This window comes from Thermobia domestica, chromosome 17 (assembly GCF_964235325.1).
Source record: "Thermobia domestica chromosome 17, izTheDome1.hap1.1, whole genome shotgun sequence".
Classification (NCBI taxonomy): Eukaryota; Metazoa; Arthropoda; class Insecta; order Zygentoma; family Lepismatidae; genus Thermobia; species Thermobia domestica.
In genome coordinates, this window is record NC_137470.1 from 92195171 (window position 1) to 92213170 (window position 18000).

The window sequence follows — 18000 nt, forward strand, 5'->3', positions numbered from 1 at the left end:
TTCGGCATCTACGAACCCGTCACGTATGAGGCATGACATCCTTCGGCGAGCACACTGTCCGTGGAAAGGGAAGGAAGTGGCCTGGGACTAGTAAGTTAGGTAGCATCCCGGCATTTGCCTGGTGTGAATGAGGAAAACCCAGGAGAACCTCACTGAGGATGGCTGGCCTGAAAAAGCTTTTTACTTATTCGACCTAGTGCCCCCACCAGTAATCGAACCCGGGACCGCTTGCACCGAAGGCGAGAGCGTTAGTCAGTACGCTACGCGGGGCCACATGGATAGATTAAGTTAGGTTAGGTTTCCTCATTTACTCAGTATACATGTTTGGGCCGGCAAAGCTTATGGGAACTTAACCGTTTTAAGGTTTCCCCACCGGCAATCGAACCCGGGATCGAAGACGCGCATTATAGTCTCTAGACCACCTGGGACAGCTCCAAGTAGAAAGTCATGATAAGCAAGTCATACAACACAGGATGTTCCATGAAATTAATACTGATATTTCAACTGACCACTATTGAAGTCTTGTCAAAATACTTAAGTAACATAATGAGTACGATAATTGTCAACAAACACACACTTCATAAGCTATGAGTAAAGCAAAACATACCAGTCCAATAGCACTATTAATATACTAAAGACTGGAGCTGACATTAATATTTGTGTCATATTATTATGCAAGTCCTGCATGAAACATATAGTTACATTTTATGAAAACATTCCGAATACTCTTTTTTACATTAAGACAACTTGTTTCCTATTGTTCTTTTTCTCACTTAGATGTAAACTATTAATTTTAACTAGACGACACTTGCCACCTACGTAAGAAAGTTAAAATGAATCTGTGTAAGTTACTAGCCAGTGTATATTCAGTTGTTCTCAAAACTCAAATTATAGCACAGTACTAATTATCAGTCTTATTACTCTTTATATTCATTAAGCATTAACTATACCTCTTTTCTGCTAATTTAATATGCCCGAATCCTTCTTCTACCTTCCTTGTAAGTGCCATGATTGATCCAACCGACAGACTGCAACGCTCTTCATTTGTTTCAAACTCCACCCTTTCACAATAGATGTCGTTTCGTTTAGCAGACGGATAGTTTCACCTGGGAGAGTGAGACGTGCGTTGGTAAGTTTTGAGTAAAATGACAAATGACGTTTTATGACCAAATAGCCCTGTTTGTTGCGAAAATATTACATTTTTATGTTAGTTTCATAGTAATAAAAACAGACATGTATAATTACCAGATTACCTAAAATTCGTATTAATGAATTTTAGTTCACGCTGAACGGTTGCATTGGAATAAACATGTAGATTTTTTTTCGTTTTTCTGTGGAAGGAGAATATATAACTCAAAAAATGGTGATTATCATGCGTAATGTGCATTTATGTTTTCAGAAAGGTATGACCATTTAAAGTATTTGGTAGAACCTATCAATGTGGGCTTGAATTAAACAGGTGACAGGCCTGTGGTTGTAATAATCGTAAACAAAGTCATTGCAACAAAACAATAATTAGTATTAGTTATGTGAAATGTTTAACTGTTTGTCATTCTGACAATTAAGTTGATATTGCGGGAAAATAAATTTCATTCGTAAGTTCATTGTTTATTTTACCGCAAGATGCGTGATTTATTTAAATGAGAGTAAATGTTCTATCACGTCACTTTGCAATCATTTTCTAATCGTGTTGATTAAGAGGTGGGTTGGCAATATTTGGTTTCTACAAATAGAATCTTTTCAATAAAATGTACCGTGTGTGTGTGTTACGCCTGTAACCAGCACTGGGGATTCGAAAATAATTTACTGTAAGTTGGACACCGAATTATGGCCGGTGCACTCGGCTGGTGCTCAGATCATCATGCAAGATCACTCCATCCACTGTAAATAGTTCCCCAGCATACTATCTCACCACAAAGGTTGCTGGATTATATGACCACGCTACCGGTCTCGTATATCGTTTCGTATACTGCATCTTAAAATTAGTATTTCATGTGTAATATTGCCTTTCGCAGGGCATTTTCCGTGCAGGTTTACTTTTGGCACACCACTCGAAATAATTGTTGAAAATTTTTAATTCTTTCGCTAATTTCCTTCTAGTGTCTCCTAAATGATTTCCGCTCGGCAACATGAAAATACCTTATTTTGGCATAGATAAAATTCAAGGGAGCCATCAGAAGTGATTGTTGTAAAATTATAATTCTTTTACAATTTGCATATAAATATGCCGTCTGCATGTACACAAACCAATCTGTGATAGTTGCCCACTAGAAATCGCGAATGCTATCTAATTGAGTCAGAGCAATACGGTCCGGAGGGCAGTTAGGAGGCGCATTAGCGACCGTCTGTATACGCATAAGCCAGGGTACTGTAAACAAATGAGGGAGTAACGGGGGTGGTTATAGAACACAGTTCCCCCCCATAAAGGTTAGTCCCTAGAATGGTTCCTTTCTCTTCCAAAGTTTAATATTTAATTCAAATGGTATTGCCAAGCGAGCGTTAGCGAGTGAAGGCAGGTTAGAGCCCCTCAGGGCACGTTGTTTTCGGTCTTGATTACAACTGAATGGGAAGGGGGACCTGTGTTCTAGAACCTTGCCCTAGTAACGCTCCACTTCTAAACATAAAGTATAGTTTCTGTATGTTGTTAAGAAATACACCACCGGTGAAAATAGATCTAACACAGTCATCTTTCATATGCGCTCACTTATTTTATCCGTCGTAGAGCATTGTAATGCTTTTACACTAGTAACATTCACCCGTATACCTAAAATACAGGTGTATTACTTTGTATTTAATTTTATCATCTGCAGAAATGTTTTTCTTTATGAATATGTCTTTTCATGCAAAGTGTTGAATTTGCATGAAAAAATCTTCCAAAATGTGGCGTGCTAAAAGTAAACTAGCACAATTTTTTCTTCAGTAGGGCACAAGGTATCCATTTGACACTAGGTGTTCTTAGAGAACATAATTTGTTTCGTGAACCACCGTAAAATATAGGACCGTAATTGATTGCAAGGATGCAGAGACTGTTTAAGCACTAAAGTCGCTGGCGGGGCGTTATTTGATCACACTGTCGCAAAACACTAGCTTTAATTGTGAGTACTGTTAGCTTACTTCACGTTTTTAAAGTATTTGTTCGTGGTGTAAATTTTTATTGCTGCTTTTATTCTACTCACGTCTTGTACTTCATTTCTTATTTTCGCTGTCTGCAATACCACATTAAATTATCTTCTGTCACTTCTTGTAATCAGTTATATTTTCATTAAAGTGTTGATGCAAAATTTCAACAGTGTATTGTAGATTTTACGAACAATGAAAAATGCGAATTCTATCGCTATGTGACAACTTCTGTATTGTTGGAAATTTACATTTTTTAAAAGCTTTTCTTTATATTTAAATACTATTTCCCATTATTATGGAATTTTTATTTTATTTAATTATTTACTTATTTATTTATTTTTGTTTTCAACTACTTCATTCATTTCACAGTATAAATATAATCTACTATTATGCACTGGGCACGAAAAACCCAGGTTCAATTCCCGGTTGCCGACGTTTGTCGGATTTGAATTTGAAGTGTTTAGCCTACGATATCCAACTAAATCATGGTGGTCATCATCTGAAGGTATGTAGAAAATCTAAAATTTTTCTAATTTATAGTATAGTAATTTTAGATGAGGAGTGACTGGCACAGGTATTTATAGAGGGTGGCCTCTGTATTTGAACACCGTGTAAGTGCTGATAGTGAATGTGTAGGTATAAGTCTACATCTCATACAGCCTGGGTGCTGAAGAGAATTCTAAACTCCAACTCATCTACTTTTATGTATTTCAAAGATGCTGTATTCGAATGTGCACACCCTATCTTGCATGCATATACATATATTTGGCCTTTATTTCGCAATGGGGGACCGACTTTTTCACCTACTTTTTTGCTACAATCTACTCAGATACGGTCGTTCTGTGGTTCAGTACGTTAAATTAGGTTAGGTTAGTGTAGGATTTGTGTTAGCTACAACAACTTTCCACTTAGCGATGGGAAGCCAGCTTTTTCACCTAATTTTTGCAATTTTCTACTCACGTTCGGTTGTTTTATGGTTCAATACATTAAATTCGGTTAGGTTTTGTGTCAGCTACAACAACTTTTCACTTACCTTTACGGTTTGTACAGGTCCCGTACTGCTTTCAAAAGATTGTGTACGATATTTTGTTGAGTGACGATGTCGAAACAGGAATTCTGCTACGTACCCCTCCATATGTTGTTTTTTCCTTCCAAACACGGTGATTTGGGTACTTTGCGCACCGTCACTTGTTCTCAGTTGTCTGTATGTGAAGAGACAATTCTTTACCATTCAAAAATTCCTCATTCTTCTGGCATACGTCGCCACTCTCTTCGATGAAGACAAATTCAATTGAGTGATTTACTCGTAGGTGAAGGAATCCTTCGTCATTGAGACAATCATGTGCCTTCCAACAGTCCGATATGATGGTGGTTCCTTGCACAATTCTGCCCTTAATAACAGCTAACAGAGTATCCTTGTCTCTTTTCCACTACAGTTAAAAATTTCGAAGTATTATTACGTTCAACACCACCAAATACCCACTGTCCGTCGATTCTACGTTCTCGATTATATTTCGTTTTGCCAAACTTCGGTTCATCTATTACTACACCGTTACCACAAATTTAAGACGGGTTTTTAAAGACCCAGTCGATACAAACTTCCCGGCAGTAGCTGCACCAGTCTACGAATGTGCTTGTGCTTATTGTCAGTTCGTGGCAAATAAATTGCTGTTTCCTTTGTTTAATTCTGCACCAGTACACTATGGATAACACAACCTTTTCTACACTTTAACACTGACTGTTTAAAGAATGTTCCTTTCACTGCCGATCTTTTCCGCCAACACTTCTCACCATTCACCCTATGCTCGCAACGAAATACGTATGTTCCTCCCCGCTTTGTAATTTTTAAATTCCTATTACTTTTACAAGAATTAGTGCGTAGCTTCAGTAATTCGTGCCTTTCAAGAAAATTCAACAGTTCACTCTCTTTTCCCACATATGACAGTACAAGGTTCAAGATAGAAATGTCGCATGATACAAGAGCCCCATAACTCACAATCGGTCATAACTGCTTTCACTTTTATTTGTTCACACTTCGGTACTCTAGCGCTAAATTAGTTCAAATTTTCATCACACTTTACTCAAACTTCAGTTGCGAGTCACCACTATCAACTCTCTTCTGTAAATTATCCTGCTTTTTGCCAATTTCTCCCCCCCCCCCCTCTTCCATCTCTAAACTTACAATATATCTTTGTCCATGTTTTTCTTGCAGTGAATTATACTGTAGTGATCTCCATTTTCGTTTTTGTTACTTCTGGATTAATACTTAAAGGTACTTCTTATATATAAACAAGATCATAGGGAATAGTCTTTATGATACAGACTTGAATACGAGTGTAGTAAAGTTGAGAAAAGAAACTTACATCACTTTTCTTTCTTTAGATAGCACCGTAGTATATACCGCCGTGTTATTTTCTTGACGTATGTTAAAATAATTGCGTACAGATTCGTGGGGGACATGGTGGCGCAGTAGGGTTCCTGGTTCGAACCCAGGCCAAGTAAGTTTGCGGTACACACCGTCGTGTCCGTTTTTTTTTTTTTTTTTTTTTTTCTCTCGAGTACTCCGATTTCCTCCCACCAATTCTCTCATCATCGTTCACTTGCCTTAATCATTGTCTCTCTTGTTCTATAGGACATAAACTTGGAACGTTAAACTGAAAGATTTCATTTTATTTCGTACAGATTCAGAATATGCGTGCAATTTCATATGGCATTGATACGAATATTTAATCGAAAAATATATACCATCTTTGCTGCTGTGTCATTACTATCAAGAATTATATTTATTACAGTTAAGACAGTGTGAAGCTGGTGAACCGGCGGGATGTGCATTCGTAGAGAACATGTGAAATGGACGGTGATTATAAACAGAGACAATTATTCGTGACAAAACACGCAGCAAGCTGGCCAGTGCATACTAGAATTGTATCGTAATTTTACAGTCTTACCTTCTACCCGAACCGGTGCTACCACTTCGAATTTCACTGTATTTTGGCCCGCTCTGTAACCCGTGTATACGTACTTGAGTCACCCGTATTATTGTCCACATATTTAAGTCAAATATAGTGCAAAGGCGATTTTCGCAGTATTCAGTGTTTTAATCGATCAATTATTACCTGTTATATAAAAAGTGAAGATATTCATGACTAGACCGGACTTGAACCCAGAATCTCCGGTATGCCGTGCTGATGCGTTAACCACTACGCTACCCAGTCCGCTCTCTCTCTAGAAGTCGGCGCTCTTTCACGCAGACAATATGGCTTGTAATGTGGACACTGGATTGTCAAAGCAAAACAGCTAGTTCCGATACAAGCCAATGTGGTGTAACTGCAACAACGCTGACTATGAATGAATGTGTGTGTAGCTGGAACACCTTGGTTCGAAAATGTGTATATATATAAAACTTTTAGCACACCAACTAGCACCTTTCCGATTTCCAGCTTGCCATTGTAAAAGTAGTTACAATCCGGCCACAGAATCTTTCAGAGAAGAAATTATGACAATTACTCGCCTCGGTGGATTGTTTTGAACGATGTGTGTTCGTTATAAAACTTAAAAAATTTTCAGAGAAGTTACCTTTGGATTCAATGATGAAGCTCACTAGCAACTCTTCAATCTGTTTATGAGTATTTGTTGAAATGTTTCCACAAACAACTCTATTCCTCATCTAATGTTGCAACAAATTTTCACTTTTCTCTCGATTCAACGCGTACATTCTAATGGCACTTCTAAATCTACGAGACAATATTTGACGTGGGAAATTCTCAGTCGTAATCTTTTCAGAATCAAGTCACTGTTGACAATTTCCTAAGAAAATAGAAAACTCTTCCTAGGAGGATGGTAATAAAAGACCTCAGACTTGGCTTTCCCTGGTATATCTACTGTGCAAATAGAGATCAAAGATTAAGATTAGTCACTTATACGCCACTAAGACTCCTGTATCCTTCATTAGAAGTTTGTAGATGCTGAATATTTTGTTGGTGTTTCTTCAGCATTACTGAGATATAATTCTCTTGTTACTTTGCAGGCTTAGATTTGTTTGGGGAGGTTAAGATGAAGAAGACTCTTTCAGTTGGAACATACGTACAAGACTGGTTAACATGAAGCAGAGCGTAACTTACAATCTAAATAAGCCACCTCCTGCAAGAAGTTCGTCGTACAATTTGGGTAGAGTAAGAAGTCATGGCAACGTAGAACAAGCGGCGTCCGTTCCAGTATCTGCATCAGCAGTTCCTGGGATGCAAATGCAAGAACGGTAAGGAAATCACTTCACAAGTGCGGGATAACTATGAGTTTATAAAATATTTACTCGTGATCTAAAACATAGTGTCTGGCCAGGCATAATCATCATATTGATGGCACCTTAGTGTTGTTATTTCTGAATGCAAGAATTTCTTGAAAGCAATATGATTTTGAAGCCACTTACATCACAAATTATCATAAATTTGTTTTAAACAAAGAGTGAAAAGTGCATAACTGGACCGGGGCTCGAACCCGAGTTTAGCTCCTTCGTGGTTAAGCGGTTAGCGTACGCGCTTTTGGCGTAGGAGACCCAGGATGGGAGCTCATGTGTTTCGGATTCCACGTTAATCAGTAGGTCCCGTCTCATCTAGCCTTGCTGCCACATTGAACTGCGCCAAAACTTAGGCGGCCGGGAGCGAGGTATGAGAGTGTGCATTATCGTGGTGAAAAATCCAATCGATTTTGATGTTTGGGTGGTCTCGGTAGACTCGATCCTTCAAGCGGCGGAGCACTCCAGTGTAAAACGGACGTGTGACACTCTTTACGGCAGGAATAAACTCTTGTTGGGAACCCTCTTTGAACCTCTTGTGACACATGAAAGCTATTGCACGTGACATGGTGTCTTCTTTGTAACCTGTTGAATCTCCGAAAAGCCTCTGTAGCTGTTTTGTTCAGTTTCGCAGAAATTTACAGCATAACGCTGCTACAAATACCGCTGCCTTTTCCATTCACTCAGTTTTCGACGAGGGTCACTGACACGCAATTAGCGATCTACTCACTGCCGCGTCTCGGAGGCAACTGATGCTTGTGCCCCCTCATACCCTATTGGTGTAACGGGTCTGCGCTCACGCTCCTACTCAGGTAACAGTCTTGAAACTGTGAACGCACCCCGTACAACGGTTAATATAATGGATATTCGCTAATTTGTTAGTATAATGATAATACAACTGTTAGAGGGCTTCTGAATGTGAATACTGGATTGTCCGAGTCCAACACGAAGTTGATACAAACCATGTGCTCTGAGTGGAAGAATATCGACTTCGGGTGAGAGGGTGTACGAATGTTCAGGGAGCGGACTGGGTATCGTAGTGGTTAACGCTTTGGCACGGTACGCTGAAGATACCAAGTTGGAAACCCTGTCCAGTCGTATGCTTTTCACTTCTTGTGTATCATTGATTTCACACTTACAGCGATTGATGTGCTAAAATTTGATTGTTTTCTCCATTCGTTAATATTGTATGAATTTATTTAATTAAAGTAGTGATGAATAATTTATAATGTACTGTGAAGGAGGATAAAATAAAAACCATACTTCGGGCCCATTTCCTTGCTCCAACCCTTGAGGCGACTGTTCGCTGAATGCGCGTAAGTCATACATTTTCTGAGAGATTGTTCTATTCTACATATCCATGTGTGTAAGTTACTTGGGGCCTGAGCTGTGAACATTTGAAAATAACTATGATATATGCATTGTTCTTGAAATTAATACATGGGTACCAATGGCGGAACGGGCTTAGTAACTAAAGATTAGCGAGAATATTTTTAACGATTAAGTTAGATCTCGATTCAGGTATATTATTATGGCCATCTATACTCTTCATGTCACACATGCAGTTAGAAAGAACAACTTGTGTATTTTTTGATTTTTATTCATGAGCAAACAAACAATTGACTGACTGATTTAAATATATGTTTTGACATACATACACACACACACACACACACATATATATATATATATATATATATATATATATATATATATATATATATAACTTTCTGCACTCAGGTGCACTTTTATTGTACTAAACTGTTCCAGCAAGCTTTATCGCCTTCGTCAGTAACTCTGGAAATTCACATGAAAGTCTTTTCACTTTGTAGAATGTCGCCTTGAACTTACTTCGTGTCTTCAGTTGGAAAATAACGAGATTTAAACTCTTGTTAAAGTAATGATTGAGTTGATTTTGAATTTAACGTCCCTTTCAGCAGCGAGGCTATATGAGACAGGACCTACAACTTAACGTGGAATCCGAACGACTTGGGCTCCCGCCGGGAATCGAACCCGGATCTCCCACGCCAAAGGCTCGTACGCTAACCGTTTAACCAAGAAGGAGTTCTCTTGTTAAAGTAAGTCTCTCGTACTCATCTAACTTCTTTTGAAGGATCTACTACCGCAAACACTTTGCACTCTTCTTTGTAACAATATATGTAATGTAGAACAAGTATCGTAAAATTCTGTTAACCACTGAGAACCACTTATAAAGATACTATTATGTTCATGTAGTTATAAAATTACATTAAAACAACGGAAATAAATTACCACTTAATTGCTTGAAGTTACTTTTAGGTAACATTTACACACGGATATGAGTTTTTTTAAATACAATATAGGAATTGTTTCTGTAAATTTGTGATGACCTTCAAAACAACTTTATAATGTTACTGCTGAAACTTAGATCCAATTTTAGTATCTTTAATTCCTTTCACAAACCATGAACCGATTAATCCGCATTAGCATGAAACTACTGTAGAAAACTTGAAATCATTTGTCGGCTGTTCAATTTGCGATAATCGTGTTTCTATTTGTTTTTGTTACCGGGCGTCTCAATCGTTTATTGAATTTTTGTTTCATGAATCACATTGTGACAGTTTTTACTGTCTTTTCTGGGACATGTTATTTGGTTCCGTTTAATGTATTCAAGTTCTGAGTCTATAATATAAGGTTGATTTTATTTAAGTTGTTTGTACTTTGCAGTCCATCCGTTGAAAAAAAAAAAATAATAAATGCTTTATTTAAAAAAAGGAAAAAAAAAAAGAAAACTCTCCTTGTGCGCAGGAAAATGTACAGGGTGGTCCGGAAGTGGACGTACCCCCACCCCCTTAGTTTCAACAGTATAGTGTTAGTTATGGTAGAATGTCTGTACATAGTTACCTTGAAGTCTTAAGAGTCATAAATATCGGTATGATCACCATCCATGTCGTAACACAGCTGAATTCTGTGCCAAGTTCTCGCAGGTGTTTTGTGGAGATACTCCGGAGTCACGAAGGTGAAGGCGTGTTGCACAGCTTGTGTGATATCGAGTGTTTCTTACTTATTGCTTTATAAAACCCTGGAGAAAGCATTGACTGGTGTCGTCAGATCGGGACTTCTTGCAGGCCAGGCAAAGGGAGATGGTGAAGATGCACAACTTCTTCTAATCCAGTGGCCAGGAAACGTCTGATTCAGGTAATTGCGCACGTGAATCGCGAAGTGAGAGAGATTTCCTCCTCTTCCCATCAATAATTAGACACTGATTATAATATTTCGATATTAAGCTATATTTACATTTATAATTGATGTATTTACTGTATACTATATACAATTACAGCATGAGCTATGCCGTAACTGAAATTTGTATAATTTCTTTTAACGGAGACTTCTCATATACGAACAAATAACCATATCCCTTTAGTGTCTGTAAGTCGGAGGTTACGTTGTAGTTCGTAAGTCGGCCATCGATGAATACATTGAGGTTGATTTTCCTATGCCTATACGTTTCGAACATAGTCAATTACAGTTATATCTGTCGGTTAAAGACTTAGATTCGTAAAAACAAATAAAGTAGCTTTTCAAAGCCTTTTTAATTGTTTTTAGTTAGTTTTTTTTTATTTCAGCAATTTTACGTAAAAACAAATAAATATGATTTTAAAAGCCTTTTTAATTAGTTATTATTGATCGTAATTTGAGTAACTGTGAATAAACTTCTTTTAATGAACAAAGTAGAATTTTATGGTACGAGGGTTTCTTAATGCAACAACAAAATATCGAAGTCTGGAGTGAATGAAAAATCTGTGTGTTGTTTTGATATGGAATGACTCTTACATGATTGTTCCAGAGGCAAGACTATTAATCTTGAGTACGATGCACTCATATAGCCTCGCTGCCGAAAGGAACACTAACTCAAATTGAGTAAAATGTAGGTATTCAGGTGCGGCTGCTGCAACAGGTTATATGGTTGTAAAACCAAATATTTTTTTTTTTAATTTTATTTTTAGGTCAAAGAGTGTTTCTGAAGTCTTAGAAAAATGTTTAAGTAAAGATAAGACAATATTGATTCATTTCCTAAAAAGTTATGCCTAACCCTCTCCTCCCTTCCCAAGAAAAAAGAGAAGAGGGAAGCTTGTGTTTCTGGTTGCTTGAAAGCTGCAACCGCATCCAGACACATTAAGCATATGGCATGCAGGTTCAGTTTATTAATGTGGAAGAGCACATTTACACCCGCATTAGTCCTATCTTCTCGTAATATTGATAAATAGTTGTATCACTTTCTAACTCTCTAATAGTTACAAATTTTCCACTTCACTGCAGTTAACTGAACTTTGTTTTTATATCCCTTGTTAAGAAGTGACAGACGAGTAGGAGAAAAGGATAGAATACATGACTGACCAACCCGCGAATAACCTTGATCGAGGATTTGAGATCGTCAAATGCTTATTGTTTTAGTATCAGTGGGCATTTCAATCATTTAGTATCATTGGCATGTAAGACTCTTAATATACTACGTGTATTAACCCTTATTATAGGTTACTCGTAAAAGTAACCGAAATATTGGGAAGTTTCTTCTGCATTAAGGAATACAAATAGATTCCTTATTGCAGCATATATTCCATACTTTCTATCAGTCAGTATTCCAGGTTTGTTTTTAAGTCTTCTATGAAAAGTTAAGTACTATCCGTTATTGTCTGATATTATTCCAAGTGTGCCTGAAGGATGTGGGTCTATTTTTAATTCCGTAAATGAAATGGAAAAAACTTAGTTACTAAAATGCATTTTATGCATTACAGTTTACGCTATATTTCATTTAACTACTATTTATTAAGGTTAGTTTCAACGTTCTTATAGCATTCAACGTTGTAGCTTTTCTAATGTTAACATGATTGTAGGGACTTATACCTTGAATAAACACAAATGCCTAGAAATAAGTTTTAAATTTACGTTCAGCAGTAATTGTTTATTACAGTTACAGTTGGCCAACGTTCTTCCTCCTTCCTCCAGACCTAAAATAAATATTGTGATTACATGTGACTTGTGCATAGCAAATACTTGAGCAAATAGTGTCCCAGTGCAGCCTCTTCTCATTTCTATTTCCTCCTCCTTCCGCTGGTGAAAGTTTTGTACAAGAAACCTTGACTAATTATGTTTGAAAGTAAATAGTAACATAATGTTATGATAATAATAGCAAATAGAAACTTAATAAATATGAAAATAGAGAAATTATCTTCATGTTGTTATTTTTAAAAAAAAGCAAAGTATTTTTAATTCGAAGTCCAAGGAGACAGAAAGAACTTATAATTATCGAGAAATATGCGTTGTTCAATACCTAAGATCAAACGAACAAAAGTACTATCTCTACAATGACATAAGTTAATATGCAGTAGATTATAACTTTAAGACAGCGTATTATTTGGGTGATACAGTCCCGCATACAAACAAACTATATTTACTCGCACATAGATTAAGAAACAAGTACTTAAGTATATTACTATATACATGAATAACAACCTAGAGCTTCTTCATGGCGAAGCGGTTAGCGTACCGGCCTTTGCCGTGGAAGACCCGGGTTTGATTCCCGGCGGGAGCTCATGTAGATCGGATTCCACGTTAATCAGTAGGTCCACGTCTCATATAGCATCGCTGCTGAAAGGGACATTAAACTCAAAATCAACTCAACTCAACGAGTAACAACTTTAATTATCTGTTCTCACTTACAGAAATTTATGATCTTAGTTTGGTTTGATTTACCTGTTTTATACAGTCAACAAAATCTTCAATTTTACTTATTACGTGAGGTACACGTTATTAGTAATATTTGGTTACCATTTTAATAAATAAACGCCAAACTTCCAATCATTTCGGAAGCTTCAGGTGCGGTTTATATATGCTATTTCTTGACTTCATTGCCGTTCTCGTCTTCATCACATCTAGATAGATTATGTTTTTGTGTCACTCTTCTCTACAGCTGTTTCCGGATAACTGAAAATCAGTTGAAACTGCCTTCTTCTGTTAGCAATCTGTCCAACACTGAAAATTCTTGTACTATACTACTTCTGCTTATCCAAACAAGAGGTTCAAAATTTGGATTTACGAATGATTGTTTACCGTAGTTTTCAATGCACTTTTCAAGGGGAATAAACTTTTGTTCGAATTAACGAGACCCTACTGTATTGGAGTAGTATTCAGAAGCAGGAAAGGTGTCCACGTCTGCGCACACACATTTGAAATTGCAACCGAGGCTTTCACATCTGACGACTCTGTACTGCAAGTATTATTATTTAAGGTCTTAGTCCATATTGTTTGCACGGTATCTGGAAAATCTTCGAAGTGATTGTGGAACTCTTAGTGATCTTCACAGTTCAATAAGCAGAAGAGCTGTTCCTCAGATAATTATTATTTGTAGGTTGTTTATTTCTATTTATAAGTAATCTTAGAGAAGTGAATAATAAGTATTATAACTACTATGTCTAGAACCGTAACGTTGCTCCTTTATGACGTATTGCCTTAAGACAAGGATGGTAAATGGAGATGAATAATGGTAGAATGTTATGATAGTAAGAAATGACATTATCTCAAGAAATCTCACTTAACATGGTGTTTCCTACAAGTTCAGCTGGCACAACCTTGGGAAACGCTTTGACAGTAGAGGAGAGTGCAGTGTAGGTTATTTGCTAATTAATTTTATATCTTAACAGATCTACAGTAACTAATCGTGCAGAAGTTTTAAAACGTATTTAGTGGACTATTATGCCTTATACATACAGTTGCGTTTCTATAGAACAGTCAAAAACTATTGTGACCGAAAACTTCGGAATGTTGATGCACCAAGCAGCTTCGCCTTTGCTGTCATGGACTTCCTGACCAAACATAGCATCATACAGCTTCCCCAGCAATTCTACAGCCCGGATGTTGCTTTTGCAGACTTCTTCCTCTTTCCCCGACTGAAATGGGTCATAAAAGGACGGCACCACGGCTCGGTCCAGACCATTCAAGAGGCCGTAACGAGGGAGCTGAAGAGCATTCCAGTTTCTTCGTTCCAGGGACAATCACTGATTTGCAGAGTCGCTGGAAACGCTGTGTTGATGCAGAAGGGGCATATTTTGGAAATTAAGTCGATGTGTCAAAATTGTGAACAAATTAAAAAAAAAAAAAATTAGTCCTACTTCCTTCCGGACAAACCCTGTATTCCATTTTCTAATATACATCTTTTATCATCATATGAACTTAACGTTAATTGTTTCCTTAATGCTATCAACATAAGAGCTTAATACTAATGCTAATGTTAATTCTTCGCAAAATACATTGTGCTTTTTACTTCGGATTGTACTTTGTATAGTTGTTTATCTGTTAAAACACAGTCTTCGTAATCTTTCAAAGACATTTCTGCAGGGTTAAAAAAATCATGATTTTTTTTGAAAAACATTTTTGTTGATTTTTTTATTTAAATCGATTATTTTGATTTAAATCCAATCTTTCTCCTCGTGTAATACAAGTCGCGAACTGAAGAAAAAAAAATACGAATTAGTATTAAATGTTAATTATTCCATTTAAGTGAAAGAAATGGGATTGAATTTTGAATTAATCGCCAATCGTTAACTTATTTCAATTCCAAACAATTTTTCTTAAGCATCAAGGAAAAAGTACACCTACGTGTATCAACATGACAGTTTTTTTTTTAAACAAAAATTACTAATATTTGGCAGGGGCATATTTTTAAAAAAATGGAACTAGCTTGCGGCACGAAATACATGTGAGGGCCACTATTTATATTTTGAGCTTAACAATGAGAAAACAGTAATTTGTCATTGAAAATTGATTTATTGTTTTTCGAAATATTCTTCTTTACGATCAATGCACTTTTGCATTCGTTCGAACCATTTGTCAAAGATTTTTTTCCAATGTTCTTGAGACACCTCCATATTATGGTTTCTGAACGCATCAACGGCTTCTTCCGCCGAGGAAAATCGTTGTCCATGCAATTTATTCTTCACATTCGGGAACAAGAAGTCATGAGGTGGCAAATCAGGAATGTACGGCGGATGACCCATCAATTCGATTTTTTGAGTGTTCAAATAGTCGGTTGTTAGACGAGATGTGTGAGAGCTCGCATTGTCTTCATGAAGAATGATCCGACGGCGCTTATTTGTTTTCCGTATTTGACCCAAGACCTCCGGCAAACACATTGTTGCGTATCATTCAGAGTTGACCGTTGTACTTTTCTCTTAAGGCACAGTTCCCCCCCCCCCCCCAAAAAAAAGAAAGAAAAAAAAGCGACCATTTGTTTCGATGTGCTTCGAGCTTTGTTGGATTTGGTTCATATTGAAACACCCATACAGTCGACTGCTGTTTACGTTACGGCTCATATGCATGCATCCATGATTCGTGACCTGTTACATTCTTATATACGTCTTTTGAAGCACCGCCTTTGTGTTTATTGAGCATTTGTGTGCACCAATCGACGCGAGCTTCTTTTTGAGTTTTTGTCAAATTATGTGGGATCCAACGAAAACAGACCTTTCTCACAGCTAAATTATCATGTAATATTTTATATGTGCTGGTGGAACTAATGCCTAAGGTTGCCTCAATCTCACAGTATGTCACATGACGATCTTGCAGTATTAGGTTTTGCACAGCATCAATGTTTTCTTGAATAACAACTGATTTCGGACGACCTTCGTGAATTTCGTCAGTGAGAGAATGGCGGCCACGAGTAAAATCGTTATACCAGCGTTTCACAGTGGCAAATAATGGGACTTCATCGCCAAATGTGGAAGTAAGTTGATCGATGCACTCTTGTCTTGAGAATCCACGTCGAAAATCGTAATAAATCATTGCATGAAAATTTTCACGAGTTAATTCCATTTTTCTGTTGTCATGCAAGCCAACGTAAACAACACAAATAAAGCTATTGAAAAACAAAAAAAAAAAAAAAAAAAAAAAAAAAATGTGAAGTACTTTATGGTCAACAATGTTAAACGTTTCTATGCAAACAAAAAATAGCGCCTAACTACAATCAGTGTTGCCAAGGCTCAAAATATAAATAGTGGCCCTCGTATAAAGTACGTAAATTTCGTCTAAAGTTACAAAATCTAAAAAAGAATTTAAGTTTCGTATAGGGGATCGGACCCCTCTAAATACGCCCCTATTATCTGAGAACAAACAGACAGACACGTAACAAAAGAATTTTCGTCGTAAATGTCCACCGTGATTTCCTCGTTGGAATAGTTAACGATTTACAAACGGTATGTTACGAAGAGAAAAGAGCAGGATTGCCCCGTTATCCGTTCAAAACGGGATTTTCCTTAACCATCGTCTGCATGACACTCGTTTGCATACTGTGCTTATACATACATTTGAGTCTCATTGTATAATGGTTATTATCTTTCATAATCGAAATGACAGAAAAGAAACGGGATTTCACTTTAATTTAATTTATTTTGGAATTTGATTTAAATCAACGATTTTTATTTAAAAATTCAAGTGACTTAAATCTTTTTTCAATCGTGATTTAAATCAAACTGATTTAAACTAATCCACCCTGCATTTCTAATTTAAGAATATTTGATATTATTCCTTTTGCTATTCTTATTAGATCTTTCTTTTCCTTTACATTTTTTTTTCATTACCAATGTCTCCTTTTTTCTTAATTGCATACATTTTCGATTTAAGATTTAATATCTTTCTTATTCTAACACCTGTAAGCTCATCTTGAAATTTTCCCAATATTTTTTCATTGACCAATTTCAAACCATATTCATTGTTTTCTTTATAATCAGACGTGTCTAAATGTACATATTTTTGACATATTTTTATCTCCTGTTTCTATATGTGCTATCACGGGATCATCACTCATTAACAGTTTACTTTATCTCCATATTTTTACTTTAAAACATTGTAATAGAAATCCTACAGATTTTTAAATACATTTAGAAGAGACGTTTCAACATAAGTAGATTTGCTAAAAATAATTTGTGCTTTATACTTAAGAATAGCTGCTAGATTTTCTTAAAATATGTTTGTGTGTTTGAATGTAGGTTTTATAATTAATGTTTCCACTATATTGTTATTGTGTGCTTAAAGCTTTTCTAAAATATAGCCAACCTCAGAATCATTTTTTTTCTGTAATATTTTCTTCATCAAATTTTTTTTTCTATTTCTGTTGTTAATATATTCCTAATAAAATTCTCCATAAGGCATATAATGATTCATAACCCATCCGTACCCATCATTTGCATCCATATACATTATGTAAGAACTTTTTTTTTTTTTTTTTGATTAGGATCATTTTTTAAAAATTATTATTAGCATATCGATTTGAACATTAAGAAATTCCTCCTCTTATGCACTTTTTTGTAAAATGCAATTTGTCAAAATCACTTCATAATTGTTATTTTTGTTGTGTCATTTTAACGTTATATATCCAAAAAAAATCCAGGACTAATGAAATACCATGCTGGTTCTAATTTATATGTTTTAATAGCTGTATCTCTAAAGTTTCCAATAACATCTGTTACTTGAAAAACATTTGGTTTGTTATAAAATTGTGTATATTCTCTTACGTTTTTTAAATTGATTGTTTTGGAGATTCTTATATGATGATAATA

The 18000-nt window shown here is 36.2% G+C and overlaps 2 protein-coding genes across 13 annotated transcripts in view; one reads left to right on the top strand and one right to left on the bottom strand.

Annotated features, from left to right (window-relative positions):
• gammaSnap1 (gamma Soluble NSF attachment protein 1) overlaps nucleotides 1-1105 on the bottom strand; it is a 75401-nt gene extending 74296 nt beyond the window's left edge. For both annotated transcript variants that reach the window (XR_014128838.1, XM_081743666.1), the window contains exon 1: nucleotides 951-1105. Coding sequence is in view for 1 of the 2 variants with exons in the window: in XM_081743666.1 (XP_081599792.1) it covers nucleotides 951-1009 (59 nt within the window). In the remaining variant the exon portion in view is untranslated. The remainder of the gene's footprint in view (nucleotides 1-950) is intronic.
• The window catches only part of LOC145673876 (uncharacterized), a 254260-nt gene continuing 237328 nt past the window's right edge, over nucleotides 1069-18000 (top strand). For 6 of the 11 annotated variants that reach the window (XM_081743658.1, XM_081743659.1, XM_081743654.1 and 3 more), the window contains exons 1-2: nucleotides 1069-1129; nucleotides 7148-7375. In XM_081743658.1, coding sequence (XP_081599784.1) covers nucleotides 7221-7375 — 155 coding nt within the window. In that variant the 5' untranslated portion in view covers nucleotides 1069-1129; nucleotides 7148-7220. Of the gene's footprint in view, nucleotides 1130-1155; nucleotides 1404-3489; nucleotides 3626-7147; nucleotides 7376-10368; nucleotides 10589-18000 lie in introns of those variants that run through there. The other 5 variants (XM_081743655.1, XM_081743657.1, XM_081743656.1 and 2 more) reach the window with 5 other exon arrangements.